Genomic DNA, 23367 nt, shown 5'->3' on the forward strand with positions numbered 1-23367 from the left:
CATATTTATCTTAAATATTTATGTGCAGTATTTCCCCCAAATATATATTTTATTAGTATCTTTCCCTTAAACATGAAAAAAGTCATAGCAATTTCTTTTCACATACAAAAACTTGTTCAGTAAAAAATATGACGAATTAAGTTACTTCTCTAAAAATAAATCTAGTTCTTAACCAGAAGCTAATGATGCTTAAAGGAAATCTCTGCAAGTTGACCATCAGATGGGACATCTCTCCTAGACTGCAACACAAGGAGAAACTGATGAGAAAAATCACAAAGATTGTTTGTTAGGAGAGGAGTATAAGGGACACCACAGGAAGAAGCCATTTATAATCATTTTCTTCTCCACATAATTTAAAGCTGTGGACAGGGAGCCAAGTGATGGCAGGGGATACACCTCCCACTAAGTAAGAATTAAGATAACCAGCTCTAATATAAGCAAAACAGAACTAATTATTCTCATAAATTCCCTTCAGAGTGTTAACACAAAACATGAACACTATGGTGCTGACAGCAGGAGACAGGGAAAATTTAGATCCGGCACTTTTCCTTAAAGTTAGGTTAGCATATCATAGTAAAATCTATATTGGAAGAGTGCAAACAGAACTAGACAGAACATGATAGAACAAGTTTGGGACTCTGAAAGCCAAGAAACATTTTCAGATTATAATAACAGAAATTGTAATTGATAAGTTATATTCATAACAGTAGCTAAGATTTTTTTAAACATTTACATTAAATCTATTATTCAGTTTAATCCCCCAACAACCTATGTGAATCAAATTATTTCTTTATTTTACAAACAAGGAAGCAGAAGATTTCAGAAGGACCTCAAAGATACATCTAGTTTAATGGTAGAGCCAGAAGTATTAGTTTCCACTTCAGAGCTCTTTTAAATATATTAAGATGCCTATATTTTTTAATAGGATGAAGTAACAGTGATTTTTAAACTATTATTGTGATTTTAAAAATCAGAAAATTATCTAAAGACAAATGTCATCATTGATTTGCATACATCAGAGAACATCCAAAATAAAATATTAAATGAGATACTTCCAGCATTTGACTTGTAATTTTAAAGATGCTATCACTAATACATTATTATCATCATCATAATCTTTATCATCTTGATAAAATTATTACCCCACTATATAATTTTATTATGTGTAATTGTAAGAAAAAATCAACATAATTGAATTATTAAAGACAGACAAATACCACTTACCATCAAGTTTTAAAACTTTATTATTAGTTTTATGGAATTTTATCAGTACTTTCATTAAATACATCAATACAGAAGGGGAGTTGAGTGGGGGATGGGGTAACTGGGTGATGGACACTAAGGAAGGCACTTTATGGGATGAGCACTGGGTATTATACTCTATATGTTGGCAAACTGAACTTAAATTTTAAAAAGTAGATCAATACTCAATTGCCACATTAAACTCCCTAGACTCTGATCAAAATCTTAAATTATTTTATTGATAATAAATTGAAATTTGCAGTTCTTGGCTAAGGCATCAAAGGCCTTCCATGTGCTGATCCTTCCGAACTTTTTCAACATCATTTCCTATCCGATGATCCAAACATACTGTATATTTTATGCTTTTCTACCTTTGCAACTTTTTCCCTAAGGTTTCTTCTGGCTGGACATCTTCCATTGCATCATGTTAAAATGATGCATACCATACCCGTTATGGTGGCTTCCTTGATTCTACAGATTATAGGCCATCTCTTCCTCCATTAGGACATCTTCCAAAGTCTGTCTTATATTTCTAATACTTGTCATACCTCCAGATAACCATAAGCACCAAGATAATAAAGAGTGTTTCAAACTTCTCTCTCTCACACAACACTTGTACCTTCCATGAAGCGTGCATTCATGTATTCTGCATATACTATAGAGTCAGAAAAAGTGGAAGAATTTATATCCTGATCAAAGTCCTCTAAATCAAATAAACTCTTGAATACATACAGCAAAACTTTCAAGAGCCAATAAGAATTTTAATTCTGTTGAGTGCTTGTTATTTATAACTAATTTATTCCCATATCTAACAATCTATTTTATCACCTATGTGTTCTGTATGACTAGAAAATACAAAAAGTAATTCTCTATACCTTGAACAGATTTACTTTTAAACTAATTTTATAAATAACTGATTAAAAAATCATAAATAAACTTATAAATGCATTTATTTTTAATCTTGTGATAATTTTGAGTATAATAAATTGAACAATTCATGGGAAAATAGTTCTAAATATCAAATCTTGTCTTCCTACAAATGGCACATCCTAACATCTGTAAAATGAACCTGCTGTGGGAAAGACGATATTGAGATCATACGACTTTGTTTGGTAACCAAATAAAGAATTATTTTTCAGATAGAAAACTTTTAAGTGCTAATAAATAATACACCACTCAATTTTTAAAAAATAATCCCAAAGATATATACATAGACAAGTGGATTCTAGTGTATGTGTGTAATTCTCATAGGCAATTATGCCACCCAACCCACAATTTACCAAAGTGGTTCTAAGAAATATGTAATATAATATCCTATAAAGTATTATAAGGATGCAATTTTATTGGTCTTTTCTTTTAACATGCTAAACTATACAGGCTAAATTTCAACCACTTAGAAAGGAACTTCAGAATTAAATTACAAAGAAATTTAAAATTAAATTAAGAAACTGGCAATTAAAAGTCTTTATTACCATCCTAAACTCTGAAAGCTTATCTAATAACATAACTCTGGGCTACTACTGTTTACTTCAGATATAAAATTTTCATATAAACTATTACTAGGCCAAAACAAAAATTGAAAATAAACAAAACAAAAAACACCATTTACTAGTGATCACATGTTGAAGTAGTGATATCATAAACATGCCAGGGACAGTTCAAAAGCCAGGGATTATCAACACTAAGACAAAAATATATAGTGAAAATTTAAATACAGACATATCTCAGAAATATTGAAGTTTCATTTCCAGACAACTACAATACAACAAATATTGCAATAAAACTAGTCAAATTAATTTTTTAGTTTCCCAAAGCATATAAAAGTTATGCTGTTACTATACTGTAGTTTATTGAGTATACAATAGTGTTATGCCTTAAAAAACAATGTACATATCTTAATTTAAAAACACTTTATTGCTATAAAATGCTAACTACCATCTGAGCTTTTAGCAAGTTGTAATCTCTTTGCTGGTGGAGGGGTCTTGCATCGACATTGATCGCTGTTGACTGATCAGGATGGTAGTTGCTGAAGGTTGGGGTGACTGTAGCAATTTCTTAAAATAAGACAACAATGAACTGAAGTTCATCAATTGACTCTTCCCTTCACGAATGATGTCTCTGTAGCATGCAATGCTGTTTGATAGCATTTTACCCACAGTAGAACTTTCAAAATTTGGAGTCGATCCTCTCAAACCCTGCTGCTGCTTTGCCAACTAAGTTTATGTAATATTCGAAATCCTTTGATATCATTTCACAGCACCTCACTCTTCATACAGTCTTCACAGAATCTTCACCAGGCATAGATTCCATTTCAAGAAGCCCCTTCCTTTGCTCATAAATAAAAAGCAACTCCTCATCCATGAAAGTTTTATCATAAGATTGCAACAATTCCAGTCCCATCTTCAGTCTCCACTTCTAGTTCCTGTTATCTTGCTATCCCTACCACACCTGCAATTACTTCCTCCACTGCAGTCTCAAATCCCTCAAGGTCATCCCTGAGTATTAGAATCAACTTTTCCCAAACTCTTGTTAATGTTGATATTTTGACCTCTTCCCATCAATCATGAATGTTCTTAATGGCATCTAGAATGGTCAATCCTTTCCAGGATTTCAATTTACTTTGCCCAGATCTGTCAGAGGAATTGCAATTTATGGCAGCTATATATAGCCTTACAAAATTTATTTTTTAAATAATAAGACTTGAAAGTTGACGTGACTCCTTGATCCATGGGCTGCAGAATGAATGCTGTGTTGACAGGCATAAAAGCAACATCAATCCCATACATCTCCATCAGACCTAGTAGGTGACCGGGTATGTTGTCAATGAGTGGTAATATTTTAAAAGGTACTCTTCTTCTGAGCAGTAGTTCTCAACAGTAGGCTTAAAATATTCAGTAAACCATGCTATAAACAGATGTGCTATCATCTAGGCTTTGTTGTTCCATTTACAAAGCAAAGATAGAACAGATCAAGCATAGTTCTTAAGGACCCTGGGACTTTCAGAACAATAAAGCAACACTGGCTTCAACATAATGCAACTTCAACCAGCTGCATTAGCCCCTAACAAGAGAGTCAGCCTGGCCTTTGAAGCTTTGAAGCCAGACATCTTCTTTCAATAGAGTGTTCTTCCAGTGCATTGAAAATCTGTTGTTTAATGTAGCCATCTTCATTAGCTATCTTAGCTCCATCTACTAGATAACTTGCTGCTTCCTTAACCTTATACTTTTATCTTATATAGTTTCTTTCCTTAAACCTCATGAACCAATCTCTACTAGCTTCAGACTTTTCTTCTGCAGCTTCCTCACCTCTCTCAGTCTTCATAGAATTGAAGAGATTTTGGGCCCTGCTCTGGATTAGACTATGGCACAAGGGAATGTTGTGGGGTTTTTTGACCTTCTATCCAGACCACTAACCTTTCTCCAAATCAGCAATAAGGCCATTTCACTTTCTTATCATGTGTATGTCCACTGGAGCAGCACTTTTAATTTCCTTCAAGAACTTTTCCTTTGCTTTCACAACTTGGCTGTTTGGCACAAGAGGCTTGGTTTTCAGTCTATCTAGGTTTCGACATGCCTTCTTCACGAAGATTAATCATTTCTAGCTTTCTACTTAAAGTAAGAGATGTGCACACTTCCTTTCACTTGAACACCTAGAGGACATTGTAGGTTTATTAATCAGCCTAATTTCAATATTGTTGTGTGACAGGGAATACAGAGGTCCAAGTAAAGTGAGAAAGAGAATAGAATGGCCAGTCAGTAGCATTCAAAACACACACAACATTTATTAAGTTTGCCATTTTATATAATCCCAGTTCATGGTGCCCCAAAACAATGACAATAATAACATCAAAGATTACCAGGCATGGATCACCATAACAAATATAATAATGGCAATAAAAAGTCTGAAATATTGCAAGAACTACCAAAATGTGACAGACACATAGTAAGCAAATTGTGCCAACAGACTTGCTTCACACAGAATTGCTACAAACCTTTAACTTGTAAAAATCACTACATCCTGTGAAATAGAAAAGTGGAGCACAATAAAATGAGGTAGGCCTATAAATTTAAAGTCTGAGGAAAGGGAAGGTATTAAATTAGGGTCTGAGTTTTCAGAATGTACCCACTCTACAAAGCCCCTATAGAAAGTCTGTTAGTTCTATGCAAAAAAAACAAAACAAAACAAAACAAAAACAAAAACAAACAAAAACAAAAGAAAGGAAATAACTCTGACAGAAAAGATAAGGTTGGTGTATATTATAAAGATAATGTTTCATTCATATATAAGAGGAAAAAATACCTTACTTAGAGCTATCAAGTCACAACCCATTTGCTATATAACTATGAGGAAAATGTTAAATTCTTTACAATCTCTCCATTTGAAACATTATATATGGTGAATAAAATACAATTTCCATTCAAACATCAGCATAAGTATAGCTCAACAGAAAAGCATATGTTCACATAAAAACTTGTACACATTGTCCATAATTACAGTATTCATAATGGTCAAAAAGTGGAAACAACTCAAATGCCCATCAACTGATTAATGAATTAAAGAATATGTGGTGCATGTATGTTGCAGAATATTACTAAGCATTAAAAAAGAATAAAGTACTGATACATAACTACAACATGGATAAACTTCAAAATTATTCTACGGAGTAAAAGAAGCCAGAGAGGAAAGACCATTTAAATGAAATGACTTGTCAAGACAAGTCAAATCTACAAATACAGAACATAGACTAGTGGCTGGCTGGGACTAAAGGTGGGAATAGAGAATAACTAAAAATGGGAATAGAGAATCTTTTGGGGTGACAAACTATTCCAAAACTTGAATTATGGTAATTATTGCACAACAGTGTAAACTTACTAAAATAACACAATTGTATACATTAGATAGAAAAATTTATGATATGTAAATGATACTGCAATAAAGCTGTTACTATATATATAGTTCAATAATTATTAAAAATAATGTCTAACCAAGCTAAACTAAATTTTATGGCTCTCTACATTCATTAATGAAGACACTACCTTTAAACAACATCTCAAAGAAACTGAGGCTCAAATGTTAAATGACTTCATTTAAGATTCCATGTCTAAGTTGGGAAGTAAGACTAATCCAGAAGTCATTCTACTACAGCACACTGTGTCTCCATTCACATAAAATGGAACAATGAAGACAGTTGATAGAATAAATCTTATATGGATTATCTAATTAAATAGGGTAATACTGTAACATATATCACCCTTGCCTTCAAATCAAAAAAAAATTTTTTTCAATCTTCTATACATGCCTCAAGAGTAATTCTGTCATCAATTGCAAGTAAATTAAAGCACTTTCTCATATTCAGGGAAGAATGCAAATGAATATCAGCAAACTAATTGGTCTTCAGAAATTTAGAAACCAATGTAATTTTAATCTTTCCTTTGCCAGGGAACATATGTGCCAACTGAGATATTCCAGAGTTATGATTCAATTTTTTTCTTTTACATAAACAACAGTATAGTAGCTATATTCATGAGTTCCTTTTTTAAAATTAGGCACATATCTAATGTACTAGTGTTCCTTCAGGGTTAAGCAGGATACATTAAAAGCCAAAATCAACTAACAAACTAGCAGCATTTTATTTTTACTAATGAACAGGCATTTAAATCTATTTCTGCAGTTTGGACTTTCAATCACCTAAAACAAATTTAAGAAGAATTAACAAATGGTTGTTGTAAAAACTATACATGATAGTAAGAATTTTTAAATTATTGTTATTAAAGTAGTATCTTTCAAAATGCCTACATTATACATTATTTTAAATTATAACATAGTATAAAAACTTTGCAGGAATAAGTTAGTCTAATTAGCAACTGAACTGAATAGAGATAATTTGTTAGGACTCTAGACTCACAAGACAGATTCCCCAGGTTCAAACCCCAGTTTCACCTTTTGTAGTTATGAGACTTTATTAATTTTTTTGTAGCTATGTGACTTTGGAAATTAATTAAACCTCTCTGTGCCATAAACCTCATAGGAGTTTGAGCTCAATACATGTATAAGCTCATACATATAACACACTTAGAATAGTTCCTGGTACATAATAGGCACTTTATGAGTTAGCTTTTATCATCTTTATTTCCTAAGGGCACACAGTTTTGTTATAAGACATTTGACCAAATGGTAGAATAATTGACTCTCCCCTTCTCATTACTAATGGAGTATAAAATGTTTGTTGTTCAGGAGCTAATGAGTCTTGGTTGAAGTAAAGATTGTCCTTTATCAATAATTAATAGTTTATGCTGTTGTTGTTTTTGAGAAAAATAATTCAAATGTATTTACTATAAAATAATAGAGTATGACACAAATGTAATTTATGTGTAAATGTCAATTGAGTGTACATGTAAATATCTGTGCTTCATAATGAAATAACATCTTTATCTTATAATTTAGAACATTGTATGTTAATTACTCTTCTCTAAAGAAAGTCCAGGAAGTAAAAAAGAAGTTGAATTCCTCTCAGTCATCTGAATCATCAATAAAATCTATAAAACATGCCTCATGGGATGACAAGAAAGACAAGGTTGTTCACAAATACTACAGTAAAAGAACTAAAAAATTTGAGAAACTACTATTAATTTGCAGGTTTGAGAGTGTTACATTTAACAATGAGGAACATCAGTGTAAAATGCAAAACATTCCATCATAAATTCAGCTCTAGAGATTTTTCCCTATAACTATAATTTCATGGATAACTCATGAAGTTACTTAATTTCTTTCTACAACCCAATACTTCAGTGATTTTTTTGGTAAGCCAATATGCATCTACTCTAACATCTTCACAGATTGGATCTGAAAAGTAAATATGCCTCAAGCACAGTAACACATCAGCTTCAGAAAATTAACCACAAGGACACTTTTCCTGCAGTCACATGGGGACCACGTATACCTCTCTACACTTCATGGGCTTTGTGTTTTTAGGTATAGTAAGTATGCAATTTACACGACAAACCTTCTCTGGGTTTCCTTAAAAGACTGAATACTTATTTCTTCTTAGATTTCTTACAAATCTTTAAAAAGTATGTTTTCCATCACCAAATGAAAGAAGTCAATCAAATTAAAAAGACCTTTCTGACACAGATATTTTTTCCTATTCTCAGTTCTCCAGAGTGACTGATAAGGTGCTCTGCACATTATACAAACTCAAAAAAAAAAAAATCATGGCTGATGAACAAATGAATGCATTGATATTGACATCAGAATAAACTCATACTTTTTAAATGTAAAAAGATATAAATATTAATATTAATATAGATATTTAAATATAGATGTGTGTGTCTTTGTATGATTAGTATCCCTAATATTGGACAAAACAATATCATATGCATACTGAAAAGGACAACATCACTTTTGTGCTATTCCTACAAAAACTCATAGCTTATAGGACCTGAATAGATATTTCTCCAAGGAAGACATGTAGATGGCCAGAAGACACATGAAAAGATGCTCAACATGACTCATTATCAAGGAAATGCAAATCAAAGTCACAATGAGATATTACCTTACACCTGTCAGAATGGCTAGAATCAAATGGACAAGAAATAACAAGTATTAGCAAGGACGTAGAGAAAAAGGAACCTTTGTGCACTGTTGGAGGGAATGTAAATTGGTACAGCTACTGTGGAAAACATTATGGAGGTTCTCAAAAAGCTAAAAATACAAATAACATATAATCTAGTAATTCCACTACTGGGTATTTACCCAAAGAAAATGAAAACACTAATTCAAAAAGATATATGCACCCCTACGTTTGCTGCAGAATTATTTACAATAGCCAAAATATAGAAGCAACCTAAGTATTCACCAATAGATGAATGGATAAAGAAGGTGTGTGTCTGTGTGTGTGTGCACGCATGTGTAATGGAATATTATTCAGCCATAACAAAGAATGAGACCTTGAAATTTGCAACAACATGAATGGACCTAGAGAGTATTATGCTAAGTGAAAGTCAGACAGAGAAAGACAAATATGATATGATTTCATTTCTATGTGGAATCTAAAAAGCAAAACAAGTGAACAAACAAGAAACAGACCCATAAATATGGAGAACAATTTGATGGCTGCCAGAGGAGAGAGGGGTGGGGGAAAAGGGGTAAGGGAATGGGAAAAGGAGTGAAGGAGAAGGGGAGGTCAGGTTTACAGTTGCAGAATGAATAAGTCATATGGATGAATGCTTCAGCATAGGAAATGTAGTTGATGGTATGGTTAGCAGTGTGACAAATGGTAGCTACCCATGTGAGTATAACATAAGGTACAGAGTTACAATCATGTTGTACCCCTAAAACTAATGTAACATTGTATGTCAACTATATTTTAATTTTAAAAATTCTTAAAAATTTTCATAGTCTGAATTTCACCATGAAAATATGAGACAAACCCAAACTGAGTATATTCTTGATAATAATCAGCCTATGCCCTTAAAGAAAATAAGGTCAAGAAACACAAAGAAAATCTGAGACTCCTCCAGATTAAAGGAGACTAAAGAAATATGAAAACAATGCAATGTGTGGCCCTTGTTGGATCCTGGACTATGAAAAAATAGTCATAATTTTGGGATAACTGACAGTTTAAATACTGTAGACTCTAAATTAAATAATAGTATTGTATCAGCTTTAAATTTCCTGATGTGGTTAACTATATTGAAGTTATTCAGGACAATATCCTTGTTCTTAAAAACATGCAATAAAGTATTTAAGGATAAAGTGCATAGTGTCTCCAATTTACTCTCCAAAAGTTCAGAAAAATAAAGAGAACAGATAGTACACAATATAAACAAAAAATCTAGGTAAAACGTATATGAGTAAATCAGAGTTCCTTGTACTATTCCTGTAACTTTTTTATAATATTGAAATTATACCAAAATTAAAAGCCCAAAGTGTATCTATCAAAGAGAAACAAAGAAGTACTCTTCCTAAAATGCCTATTCCTTCAAAAAGAAGATACTCTTTTAAATAGAGGTAATTCCTAATATAAGCTAGAATTTCCTGATTTCACTATCTTCAGTCAATTTATTTTAAAAAATGTTATATAATATTCTACATTAATTTTAATATACTTAGAATGTCTCTTCAGATAAGCCACAGAAAAAATTAAGTTTCATATATATTTGTGAGACATATGTTGTTCTTTGCCTGCCAGCATCTTTTAATCCTTCCTCAGGAAACAGCACCCTTTTTTTTTCTCCATTAGCATGCTACCCTTCCCCCACTTTCTATGATCCTATAAAGGCTGTCAATATTTCTACTCTATCTTGCTCTCCTCAAGGGTGGGCACAAAACCAAGGTTAACCAATCAATCTGAACATATTGGCCCAGGGTTTACATGTTCCAGGCAGAGTCGATCAGCGTGTTTGGGGAGACTTACATATAGGAAAGAAGGTAATCATCAGCTGATAAAAAACAAGAACAATGTAAACCTGGGTTTCTGGGAGCTCTCTTTTCTTTTTTTTTTTTTTAATTTTTATTTATTTATGCTAGTCACACACAGAGAGAGAGAGGCAGAGACATAGGCAGAGGGAGAAGCAGGCTCCATGCACCGGGAGCCTGACGTGGGATTCGATCCCGGGTCTCCAGGATCGCGCCCTGGGCCAAAGGCAGGCGCCAAACCGCTGCGCCACCCAGGGATCCCCATCTCTTTTCTACTTCATGGAGAAAGTCAGCCTAAGAACAGGGGTAAAAGAGAAAAGCCAATGCTAGTTTGGATTGCATTCCCAATACAGAGTTTTATTTAATTCAAAATAATATACTTCAAAATCTTTAGTTTTAATCCGATTCAGAATAAGAACTTGAATGTTCATTTTAGTTATATTGAAAACTTCTCCCCAAACATACCACATAAAGAAATGAGCCAACACAGTGGCAGTACATGAGAAAAAAACTAACATTACTGTGATGATTGATGATGGTATGTATTATTCCCTCAGATCTATGGAACATCCACATACATACATACAATGCCAAGAACAAGACTTGGTAAGTAAGGGGTGCTCAATCTATATTTGGTGAATTAATGAAGGCTGGTGACACTCAGCTCTCACAAACTACTACTTTATCAAAAATTGAAGTGCCTAGAAATAATAACTGATGGAGGATGTACATATCATCTTCTCTTTGAAATATATTCTGAATTTTGGACACATCTCTCTGGATATCCTTGTGAAGAGAGCAAAAATGCTGTTTCAGTTAGGAAAATCAGTAAATACTCAAAAAATTGGTAGGTCTATGAAATATAGGTCAAATGGCTATTAACATAATCAGCCCTAATGAATGTTCTGTTACTCTCTCCTGCCTTCACCCATTTTCCCTCAGTTGTGACTGATGAGGGTGTTTAAATGAATAGACAAATAGAAGCCTTCTTGTAGACACTTCATATTACTGTTAACATTTATCAGCAAGCATTCAGCCCCAATTCTCATCAACAATAGATTTTAAAAGATAATAAAATTCCTCAATAGGCTTCCAATTTAATACTCTTGTCATTGTAAGAAAACAGCATTAAAGATGAAGTGAAAACCACATATGACAAGGAAACTGTTGATGAGCTAGGAATATATGGCTCATCTTTCCTTCACGGTGATATATATACGACTTTATATGAATAAATCTCAACAAATACCATGAATAAAAACTTAAATAGAAAATAACTTGTCAGTCTCCTTATCAAAATGGTTCCTATAACAATGCTTCATTTATTAATACCTTTAAAGATAACAAAAGGATTCTGGTTATATAGCATTTGCTGAGATTTCAAGGTACCCTGAATCAATTTCCAAATGCTTTTATTTTTATATTAAGGCAACCAATTTCTAAGTACTATTTCTTTCCCAGACTGAAAAAATATAATAATCATTATATTTGATAATTTTCTTCCTACTTTATACAATTCTCTAAATAATTATTTCTGCATTTATTTGTTAATTACTCTAAACTGGAAGTTTTATGAACAAAGAGTATATTGTTAATCTTTGTTATCCAAGCACCATGCCTGGTCCATAGTTGGTGCTCAATAAATGTTTGTTAATGAATAAATGTGTTTGCCAATTTGCCAAGTTCTTGTGAATAATATTCAAGAAATATTTCATTCAACCCAAATTCAATTAGTCCCTACTGCTACTTTTTTAAAACATATATTAGAAATGTTTCCAAATTAGTTGGGGACTTAGATATCTACATGTCACGCAAAGCACTTAGTGCACAAATCACATGTAATAAAAGTTACTTTGTTTTGCTTATAAAATGCAATAGGGAAAATTTAACAACATATCAAATTTAGAGATGTCTTGACTTCTTTTTGTTCATTAGTGCCATGTCCTTCACTCATTCGAAATTTATTACTTATCTACTTAACTATGGGCCAAGCACCACACTAAGTACTGTAAATGCCAACCAAAGCACATGAGATACAGGTTAGTGAGGGAGATGTTAAGAAATAACAATGACAGGGCACCTTGGTGGCTCAGTGGTTGAGCATCTGCCTTAGGCTCAGGTTGTGATCCTGGGGTCCTGGGATCGAGTCCCACATTGGGTTCCCCACAGGGAGCCTGCTTCTCCCTCTGCCTATGTCTCTGCCCTCTCTCTCTGTGTCTCTCATGAATAAATAAATAAAACCTTTTTTAAAAAAAGGATGATGATATGCATAACTTAAAACCTCTGTAATAGGAGCATTACATAAAGGGCGCTGGGGTGGCTCAGTCAGTTAAGCATCCAACTCTTGGTTTCAGCTCCGGTCACCATCTCAGGGCTCTGGGCTGTGCACTCAGCAGAGAGTATGCTTTAGATCCTCTCCTCTCCCTCAGTCCCTCTTCCCTACTTGTGTTCTCTCTCTCTAAAGTAAATAAATAAATCTTTTAAAAAAAAATTTGAGCATTGCACAAAATATCTGCTGGAGCACAATTCAGTGGAGAGGCACTCTCCCTGGTAGAGAAGAAGAATTAGAAAACTCCAGGGGGTATCAGCGATCATGTAGAAAAGAGAATTATTAATTCCATACAAAGGGAATAGAGTATACTCTCGGTTCTTCAAAACTGGAATGCTTCTTCTCTTTGGTCAATGTTATTCTGTGATTCTTCTTGATGAGAATAAAACTGCAGGAGCAAGGTTTAGCTACTAAGGACTTAGTCTTACTGAACTCTCTATCAAATATGGCAGCAAGTGATATCCATCTATTGCCTTTTCCTCTACCCTCTGCCTGAAGGTAAGATTCTTAAAGTGCCCAAATGGAGTAAAGAACTAGAGCTAGTATCACTCACTCTGCAATGATCAGAGAGGTCATCTGCTACTCATAGCTCAGTCCCTGTGGCCATGAGTCACCAGTCTGAGGTGAAGGAAAACAGAGAGAAGTGTTATAAGCATTCTTACTGCTTTTAGCAGTGTAAATTATTGACCCACAGGGCTTTAAAATCACAATTCCATTATTCCATATTCTATTCTGAGAAGAAAGTTGTTGCCTACTCTTTTATACAAAGCACAGCAAACACAATTTCCAAATGAAAGGACTTTGGGCAGGAAATTTATGGACACTATGCACTCTCCCATGTTGCCAAGAGAAATCATGTCTCTAGGAATGTCCTTCAAGATCAGAGACCCTGGCTTAAGTGAGAACTAGGATCCTACCTCAATTTCATGCCATTATGGGAGTGCCACAGGCCCCTGAGGAAGAGAGTTTACTCAAAGGTCATAAAGCATGAAACAAACACATGGAGTTTCCAGGATAAGGAATGTTCAGGGACCACAAAGAAGTTGCATGTGGCTAGAACACAGAAGAAATTAGTAGAAGCAGAAAATGATGTTAGATGATTAGAACTAACTTGTGGAGAGATTGGCATCCTATGATGATAAGATCATTATGAGTTTATCCTGTGAGTAATGGGGAACCAACAACACTTTCAAAGCAGAGAAATGAAGCAGTATGTTTGGATGATAACCATGGTGGCAGCATGGGAAAATGACTGAAAAACGGAAGACCCTGGAAGCAAAGGAGATGATTTAACTGAAGAAGCTTATTCAACCTAAAGAAGTGAGTTAACATGGTAGATCCAACTGTGGGATTCCCCTGCTTATAAAAGAGAATATCCCAGCCTGACTTTATTTAGACTAATCTGAAAATGCATAATCTAATAGTACAATGCATTTTCTAGATTGACTCACTAATTAACATTAAGATGTAAAATCTCTCTATTAATGTTTAAGTACTGTATATATGTTTCCTAAAAAGCACTTTTCTTATTTCAGAAATTGAAAAACATCTACGGGTGACCAAGTAGGGAAATTTAAAAGCACTGTACCATATGTTTAGCTATTAAAAAAAAAAGGAAGAAAATGAAAATTAATGTTAGTCTAGAGAGCACAGTTATCACATACTGTTTCAAAGAAATGCCAAGGGATTCTTAACCAGCAAATGAACAGCCACCAAAGATAACATGATGGGAATTTAATTTAATGTCCTAGCTGTAGGATATATTGGTTTTATTGTTTTCCAATATCAGTGAGGTTCTGTCAAGGCTCTGTTATTTCACTGAGCTGTCAAGGCCATAGAAAAGACTATTCTAAAACTTCTGTTATGGCAATAGCAACTTGCAGCAACTCCGTTATCTGAGCTACTTGAAATACTTTGTCTTATCTCACAAAGAATGTGTCAAGGAAGTGATAACTTGGAAGAGTGGTTGAATCTATTTGGAAATTTGTTTAAGTGTTTGTTTGTTCCCTTAAATTACAAGCATTGTCTAAAACTTGCTTTTTCTAGATAGAGTAGGTGTGCAAATATCTCTAAAGTAAAGGAAGCACATTAGGAAATATAGATTCATTACAAATAATAAAATCCTGTGTTTTTAAGCTTTTTATAATGGAAACAATAATATATTTCAAAATTTATTTAAAAGGAAGCACTAAATAACTAGTTTTGTGGAGAAGGAAACTAAAAGAAGGCCAAAGTGTGTTCTAGCAATTCATCTGGCTTACTGGCTAGAATTCAGAAAAGTAAGAAATCTTTTAAAAGAAGAAAACTCATTTAACAAAATGCAAAGTAGATTTTAGGCTCTGAAAAGAATCCTGCTCTGGACTGTTATGATTAATTCCTTTGAAATCTAATTGATGCATAAGGAAATTACCATTGTGGAGGTAATAAATAGGAGAAAACAACTGGGATGCCTAACAGAGTTCTTGTTTTATAATGCGGATATTAAAAATCTAAGAGTGATGCACTGTTGGTGGGAATGCAAACTGTTGCAGCCACTATGGAGAACAACATGGAGGTTCCTCGAAAAGTTAAAAATAGAACTACCCTATGACCAGAAATTGCACTAATAGGTATTTATCCAAAGGACACAAAAAATACAGACTTGAGGGGGTACATGCATCCTGATATTTACAGCAACATTATCAACAATAGCAAAGCTATGGAGAGAGCCCAAATATCCATTGACTGATGAATGGATAAAGAAACTGTGGGTGAGGCGAGCAGAGCCAGAGTCGAGAACAGAGGCCAAACTCGGGATCTGACAAGATGGCGGGGTTGCCCCGCAGGATTATCAAGGAACCCCAGCGTTTGCTGGCAGAACCAGTTCCTGGCATTAAAGCAGAACCAGATGAGAGCAATGCCCGTTATTTTCATGTGGTCATTGCTGGCCCCCAGGATTCCCCCTTTGAGGGAGGGACTTTTAAACTTGAACTATTCCTTCCAGAAGAATACCCAATGGCAGCCCCTAAAGTATGTTTCATGACCAAAATTTATCATCCTAATATAGACAAGTTGGGAAGAATATGTTTAGATATTTTGAAAGATAAGTGGTCCCCAACACTGCAGATCTGCACAGTTCTGCTATCGATACAGGCTTTGTTAAGTGCTCCCAATCCAGATGATCCATTAGCAAATGATGTAGCGGAGCAGTGGAAGACCAACGAAGCCCAAGCCATAGAAACAGCTAGAGCATGGACTAGGCTATATGCCATGAATAATATTTAAAATCGATCTGATCATCAAGTGTGCACCACTTCTCCTGTTCTGCCAAGACTTCTTCCTTTTTTGTTTGCATTTATTTAATGGACACAGTCTTAGAAACATTACAGAATAAAAGCCCAGACATCTTCAGTCCTTTGGTGATTAAATGCACATTAGCAAATCTATGTCTTGTCCTGATTCACTGTTGTAAAGCATGAGCAGAGGCTAGAAGTACCATCTGGATTGTTGTGAAACATTTAAAAGCAGTGGCCCCTCTCTGCTTTTATTCATTTCCCCCATCATGGTTTAAGTATAAAGCACTGTGAATGAAGGTAGTTGTCAGGGTTAGCTGCAAGGGTGTGGATGTTTTTCTTTATTATTATTTTTGAGGGGGAGAGGTAGTTTTATTTTAATTTTATGGGCTCCTTTCCCCTTTTTATGGTGATCTAATTGCATCGGTTAAAAGCAGCTAACCAGTTCTTCAGAATATGCTCTCTAGCCAAGTCTAACTTTATTTAGACGCTGTAGATGGACAAGCTTGATTGTCTGAACCAAAATGGGAACATTAAACAAACATCACAGCCCTCACTAATAACATTGTGACTTTGCTGTCAAGTGTAGAATCCTTCCTTCAGGAAAAAGCTTGTGACCTTTTTGTATGGCTTATCTGGAAACTTCTGTAAATCTTATGTTTTAGTAAAATATTTTTTGTTATTCTACTTTGCCTTTGTACAGTTTATTTTACTGTGTTTATTTCATTTTCCCAATGTGACAATTGTATTTAAAAATTAAAACTGATGGAACATTCAAAAAAAGAAAAGAAAAAAGAAAATGTGGTGTGTGTGAGAGATGGAATATTATTCAGCTAACAAAAAGAATGAAATCTTGCCATTTGCAATGACATGGATGGAGCTAGAGTATGTTATGCTAAGCAAAATAAGTCAGCCAGAGAAAGACAAATAGCATATGATCTCATATATGGAATTTAAGAAGAAAAACAGATGAACATATGGGATGGGGGGAAGAGAAAAAGGAGAGAAGGAAACAAATCATATGAGACTCTTAAAGATAAAGAACAAACTGAGGGTTTATAGAGGGAGGTGGGTGGGAAATGGGCTAGATGGGTGATGTGTATTAAAGACAGCACTTATTGTGATGAACACTGGGTGTTGTACATAAGTGACGAAGCATTGAATTCTACTCCAGAAGCTAGCATTACACTGTGTGTTAACTGAAATTTAATTTTTTTTCAATAAAAAGCCAAAAAATGTGTGGACTGCTATCATTTTTGCCATAAGAAAAAGCACTTTCATCAAATGGCTTTCTCTATTTCCTCTTCTTCCCTGATTTCCCTCCATGTGAACACCTGAAATACTGTTCCATTTCTCAAAAAAAAAAAAAAAAAGAGCAACAACAAAAAAAAAAGTTTTTATTGTTTTTATTCTAACAATTATTAGAATTTTCTCCAATTTTTTCAAAATTCAAAAGCAATATTATAATTAGCTAAAAGCAACAGTGGCTAAAGTCAAACTTCCTTGCCAGGCACATAGTAAATGGAAAATGGAAATTACTCCTGAAGGCAGTGGGAATAGGAGAATCACCATAATAATCAGCTATCACTTACAGTGCTCTGTCTTCTTTTCTCATTGCAGATTATTAACCTAATGCAAATTTCTGTATTTTACTATTCTGATACCACTGAGGAATTGCTATGGGTACACATAGAAGGAAAAAGAACACTATGGTTTCTAAATAATTAAGGATTAAAGTTTGTAGGTCTCAGATCACAGCAGCAATATTCCTAGGAAGAACGTCAGTGTTGGCAGGTGAAAGGGTACAAGGAATGATATATCTCCCTTAAACCAGAGATTGTCACACTTTCCCATGCATTAGAGTCATCTGGAGGGCTTGATAAAGCACATACTGCCCAGCCACATCTCCAGTGTCAGATTCAGTCAGTCTGGGATGGAACTTGAGATTCTGCATTTCTAACAAGCTTCCAAGTGATGTCAATGCTGCTAGTCTACAAACCACACTTGAATTAGCAAGGTTCCTGATGCCTTCTTAAAATCACTTCCATGTGTAAGAAAAGCATACAAGTTCTCTAGGAAAATTAGTCTCTGACTTCCAAATGTAACTTGCCAGCAATTCCCCATGAACTATATAGAAAATATATACAATTAAAGCAGGAATTAGTGTGACCTTTTAATAGTAGAAAGTTATAAGAAAGTCTTGAAAACAAAGATGGAATTTCAGTAGTTAACCAATTAGCACATTCATGATATGCCAGGCTGAAAATTTTCAATGTATAGGAAAAAAAAATTGCATTTTCTTCTAGATTCTCTAAGTTATTGACTGTCAACTTGATTTTGAAATAGAGTACTCATTTCTTATGACTTTCACTTAGTGTAGGGTAATAAATTTTTCATTTATCTAAGATAAATGGATAGAAACTAGGTAGTTTTACTTCATAAGTTTTAAGAAAATTTTTGTGTATCACTAATGGTCACAGCTGAGTCCTATTCTATTTGACTCTTTGTAGGTATCAGTCATCTTTTGGAGGATGCCTAAAAAATCCACTAATTTTACTTCAAAAGCCTAAATGAAATAAAAGTAACTAGGCACATACAATATAGCTAGGCAGTGTCTCCAGGAGTCCCTACTCCCCAAACTGAGTAAATCTGTGTAATACACAACTGCTCTAGAAATCCATTCTGAGTCCAAGCCCCAAATAAGTTTCTATATTCTGGAATATTCCTGGAGGTAATAATATGCCATAGGCAGGAAGTATTTAAAAAGTATAGGGTTGTGATTAAATATAGCCTATTGTTTGATACCATTGGATAGCATCCCTGCCTTACTTAAACAAATTTATTGTTTTGGCCCCTATGCTTTATGAAAATTTTAAAAACTCCTATTACTGCTGAGAAATCCCACTGCTTTCTCAAGAGATTCTTTTTCCTCTCAATTTTCACAGTGCTTGTAGATATTTTTCTCATATATTGTTTTTTACACAGACAAAATAAGTAGGGTCCAAAAGATTCAGCCTTGTTAGGTACAGGGTCTTCTTATTTCTAAATTAATCAAAGGAGTAGGGCAAAATTTGCCAATGAATTGGGGGTCTAAGGCATTCAAATTCACCTATGCCTAGTTGCAGTTTGGCACCACCTACTGACAGCTATACTCTCCAGACTTCAGTACAAATTAGAATGATTTTGAGTCCCGGGGCTGGCTAGACTTGCAGAAAAGCAGTGATGATGACAGAAAACCTCACTTGGCTCTAATTTAGTTACCTTGTTCCTAGGAGATTGGGTTCAAGGTCCACCTTTCATCTCCTTGTTCCTACAGAAAAACTTTCCCCACAAACTTTCCCCTTCCCCCTACATTTCCCATAGAAACAAAGGCTGGGAGGAAGACAGAAGCCAATCACTAACTGCATTATATCTAAGAATCCAAAATCAATTAGCATAAACATTCACAAACAGTGTTTATATGAATAAAGATCAAATATATCTTGACTAATAATCAGAGCACATAAATGCAGCAGTTCAGTAATTAACAAATGGCACCCTGGGTTAATATGGTAAATTAAATGCTCTTACCTAATTTCAAAAGTTTGCCTTTATAATTTTGGGGTACTCTTACTATTTAAAATATTTTTATTGTATAGTAAACAATAAAAGGGAAATCATTTATATACCATTAATGAATTGAAAATATATACATAAATTCTTTTTTAAATGGGCCTTAGTAATAGAATTATGGATATGCAAATTAAGAACATATTTTAATAGGTTTTTTCCCAGAGCACAACTATAATAATTGTAATTGTAAAGAGAAATATTAACAATGTAATATAGCACAATAAATGGACAAATATCTGGGGAAATTAATTACAAAAGTGGTTTCAGTCAAAACAATAACGTGACAATTTATTCCTGTAAATCTCAAATAACACGTTCCTTCCAAAACTTGATTATGATATTTGTTTTTATCTTTAGAGGGACATAAGGATCATATATTAACCCAATGAACTTGGTTTTGCTTTGTGTTTTTCAAGTATTTATTAGATTATAATTAAAACTTTAGTACCTTCTTACAGATAAAAACCCTAAGAGTATCAAAATTTACCCCATAAGTTTCTCTCATTTGCTTTCATTAAAATAGAGTACAAATAAAGTGACCTGGCTTGCATCCATCTTTCTTTCATATTCTCATATATTTAAAAATCTTTATTATAAAACCCTCACTAGTAATAACTGAAATTACTATTTGAATAAAATAGTGGTGGTGCAGTGTTATTAACCAATAACTGATATTCTCTTCATAAAAATGTTGAATCCCAGGAGTTCTATTTTCTTAATAATCTTGAGGAGAATGAGAACAGATTAATGATTCCCCAAGGTAAAAAATAGCAGGCATTTATTTGTGTTGTATATAGTTAGCAAAAAAGGTCTTATTATATTAACTAGTTAACCTATCAACCTTCCAAAATGGTCTGATCATTATTTGTTTCCATTCATATTTGTTAAAAACAGAGAAATCAAAAATAACATGAAGAAAAAGTATAAAAACATCCAGGTCCTGATCAATTGTGTGGGGTTTTTCCACATGCCACAGCCTTTCTGATGAAGTGAACAGTCTATACAATCAGAATCTCCCTCCCCTCCTCTCAAACTGGTCAGCGAATAATCTACAGGACCATTCTGAGAAAAACAATTGAGTATGTCCTCTCAAAGTAAATAAGCCTAGCAATTTGGAAGCTAAATTTGTTTTTTATTTGTTTGTTTCTACTTAAAAGAGAGGAAACAAAACTGTACTAAGAAAAAGACATCTCTCTCCCTCTTTCACTTATTAGAAGCCAATGAGTTATCAACTAAGAGAATTACCAACACTTAAATGATAAAATGTCACTCTGATATTTCTCCATGAAAATTATTTTAGATGAGAGAAACATATTATTTTCTCTTGGCTTACACTGCCAAATTCCTTGCCCAAATCCTTCATATTTCATTTGCATACTGCAATGCTATTTGGCTCCCTGCTCCAGAGTCCTCCTATTCTGAAACATTACAAATATGACCAAAGATGTCCTTTATCTGTTGTTTTAGTCACATAATTACACAATTTTCTATTACCCAATTAAGCTCAAGGAGTAGCTTTTTCCTAAAAAGATACCGGATTAGTAATCTGAAGAACTGGACTCTAGTCTTGCATATAAATTTACGAGCCATGTAACCAAGGTAGTATCATTTCAACTCTCTTAGTTTCTATTTTCCTATCTGTAGATAATGAGGATTGAATTGGACTAGACAACTTCTCAAGATCCCTGGGAAAACCAGACAGCTATATGTAAAAGAATGAAACTGGACCACTTTCTTATACCATACACAAAAATGAATTCAAAATGTATTAAAGACCTAAATATGAGACAGGAAACCATCAAAATCCTGGGGGAGAAAACAGAAGTAACCTCTTTGACATTGGCCTTAGCAACTTCCAACTAGTTATGTCTCTTGAGACAAAGAAAACTAAAGCAAAAATAAACTAATAGGACCTCTTCAAAATAAAAAGCTTCTGCACTGTGAAGAAAACTATCAACAAAACTAAAAGGCAGCTTATGGAATGGGAGAAGATATTACAAATAATATATCTGAGAAAGGGTAAGTATCCAAAATATATAAAGGTTTTATCAAACTCAACACCCAAGAAATGAATAATCCAATTTTAAAATGGGCAAAAACATGAAAAGACATTCTTCCAAAGAAAAAGATGCTCATCATCACTTATCAGGAAATGCAAATCAAAACTATTATGAAATATTATCTCTTACATGCTAGAATGGCTAAAATCAATAGGTGCTGGTGAGAATGTAGAGAAAAAGAAACCTTCTTACACTGTTGGTAGGAATTCAAACTGGTGCTGCCACAGTGAAAAACAGTATGGTGTTTCCTCAAAAAGTTAAAACAGAACTACTTTATGATCTCGCAATCACATTACTAGGCATTTACCCAAAGAACACAAGAACACTAATTCAAAGGGATATATGCATCCCAATGTTTATAGCAACAGCAACATTATTTACAATAGCCAAGATATGGAGGCAGCCCAAGAGCCTATAAATTGATGAATGGTTAAAGAAGATGTTATATATATATATATAACATAAAAATATGTTATATATATAAAATATTATATGTATATACATGTATACATAATATATATGTATATATATACAAAATATTAAAATATTTTGGAATATAGTGGAATTATATACATATATAGTCAAATATTATTCAGCCATAAAAAGAATGAAATCTTGCCATTTGCAATGAGATGAATGGAGCTTGAGAGTATAATGTTTAGCGAGACAAGTCAGTTAGAGAAAGACAAATATCATATGATTTCACTCATATGTGGAATCTAAAAAACAAAACAAGCAAAGGGAAAAAAATAGAGACAAAGGGGCCCACAATCAAGAAACAGAGTCTTGGGGCGTGTAGGTGGCTCAGTTGGTTGAGCATCCAACTCTTGATTTAAGCTCTGGTCTTGATCTCAGAGTTGTGAGTTCAAGCCCCACATTGGGCTCCATACATGGAGCCTACAAGAAAAAAATTTTTTAATTTAAAAAATAATAATAAAATAAAGAAACAGAGTCATAATTAGAACACCCAAACTGATAGTTACCAGAGGGGAGTTGCTGGGATAGGTTAAATAGGTGATGGGTTTAAGGAGTACAGTTGTGATGAGCACAGGGTGATGTATGTAAGTGTTGAATTACTATATTGTACACCTGAAACTAATATAGCACTTTATGTTAACTAACTGGGATTCAAATTAAAACTTTAAAAAAATTTTAAAAGAATTGCTACTGTAGAGGGAACTTTCTATTTAATAGTAGAAGGAAACTATATATTTAATGGTAGCCTGTCAATTTTTTTTAACTTTTCATATATAAGAAAGATGAAAGAAGATATAAGAAAATGGTTTTAATCCCTTTCTTCATGGATACTTGGGTCATTCATTTAATCAAAAAAATATTGTACTTGATATGTGCTAGACATATTGACCATGAGGCAATAGAAAATAGATAAGAAAAATCTTATATTGAGATGCCTGGGTGGCTCAGCGGTTAAGCG

General features: G+C 33.7%; 2 protein-coding genes across 8 annotated transcripts in view; one reads left to right on the forward strand and one right to left on the reverse strand.

The window, feature by feature from the left end:
• Positions 1 to 23367, reverse strand: part of CTNNA3 (catenin alpha 3) — a 1666571-nt gene that overhangs the window by 1390904 nt on the left and 252300 nt on the right. The window lies entirely within an intron of this gene.
• Positions 15238 to 17009, forward strand: LOC607889 (ubiquitin-conjugating enzyme E2 N-like). The gene has a single exon (XM_038534075.1). The coding sequence runs from the start codon at positions 15794 to 15796 to the stop codon at positions 16250 to 16252; it is 459 nt and encodes a 152-aa protein (XP_038390003.1). The 5' UTR covers positions 15238 to 15793; the 3' UTR covers positions 16253 to 17009.

Source organism: Canis lupus, chromosome 4, assembly GCF_011100685.1.
Source record: "Canis lupus familiaris isolate Mischka breed German Shepherd chromosome 4, alternate assembly UU_Cfam_GSD_1.0, whole genome shotgun sequence".
In the NCBI taxonomy this organism is placed as follows: Eukaryota; Metazoa; Chordata; class Mammalia; order Carnivora; family Canidae; genus Canis; species Canis lupus.

Excerpts from the sequence above, each read along its gene's own strand:
- LOC607889 (XM_038534075.1), top strand. The coding sequence starts at position 15,794 with ATGGCGGGGTTGCCCCGCAGGATTATCAAGGAACCCCAGCGTTTGCTG.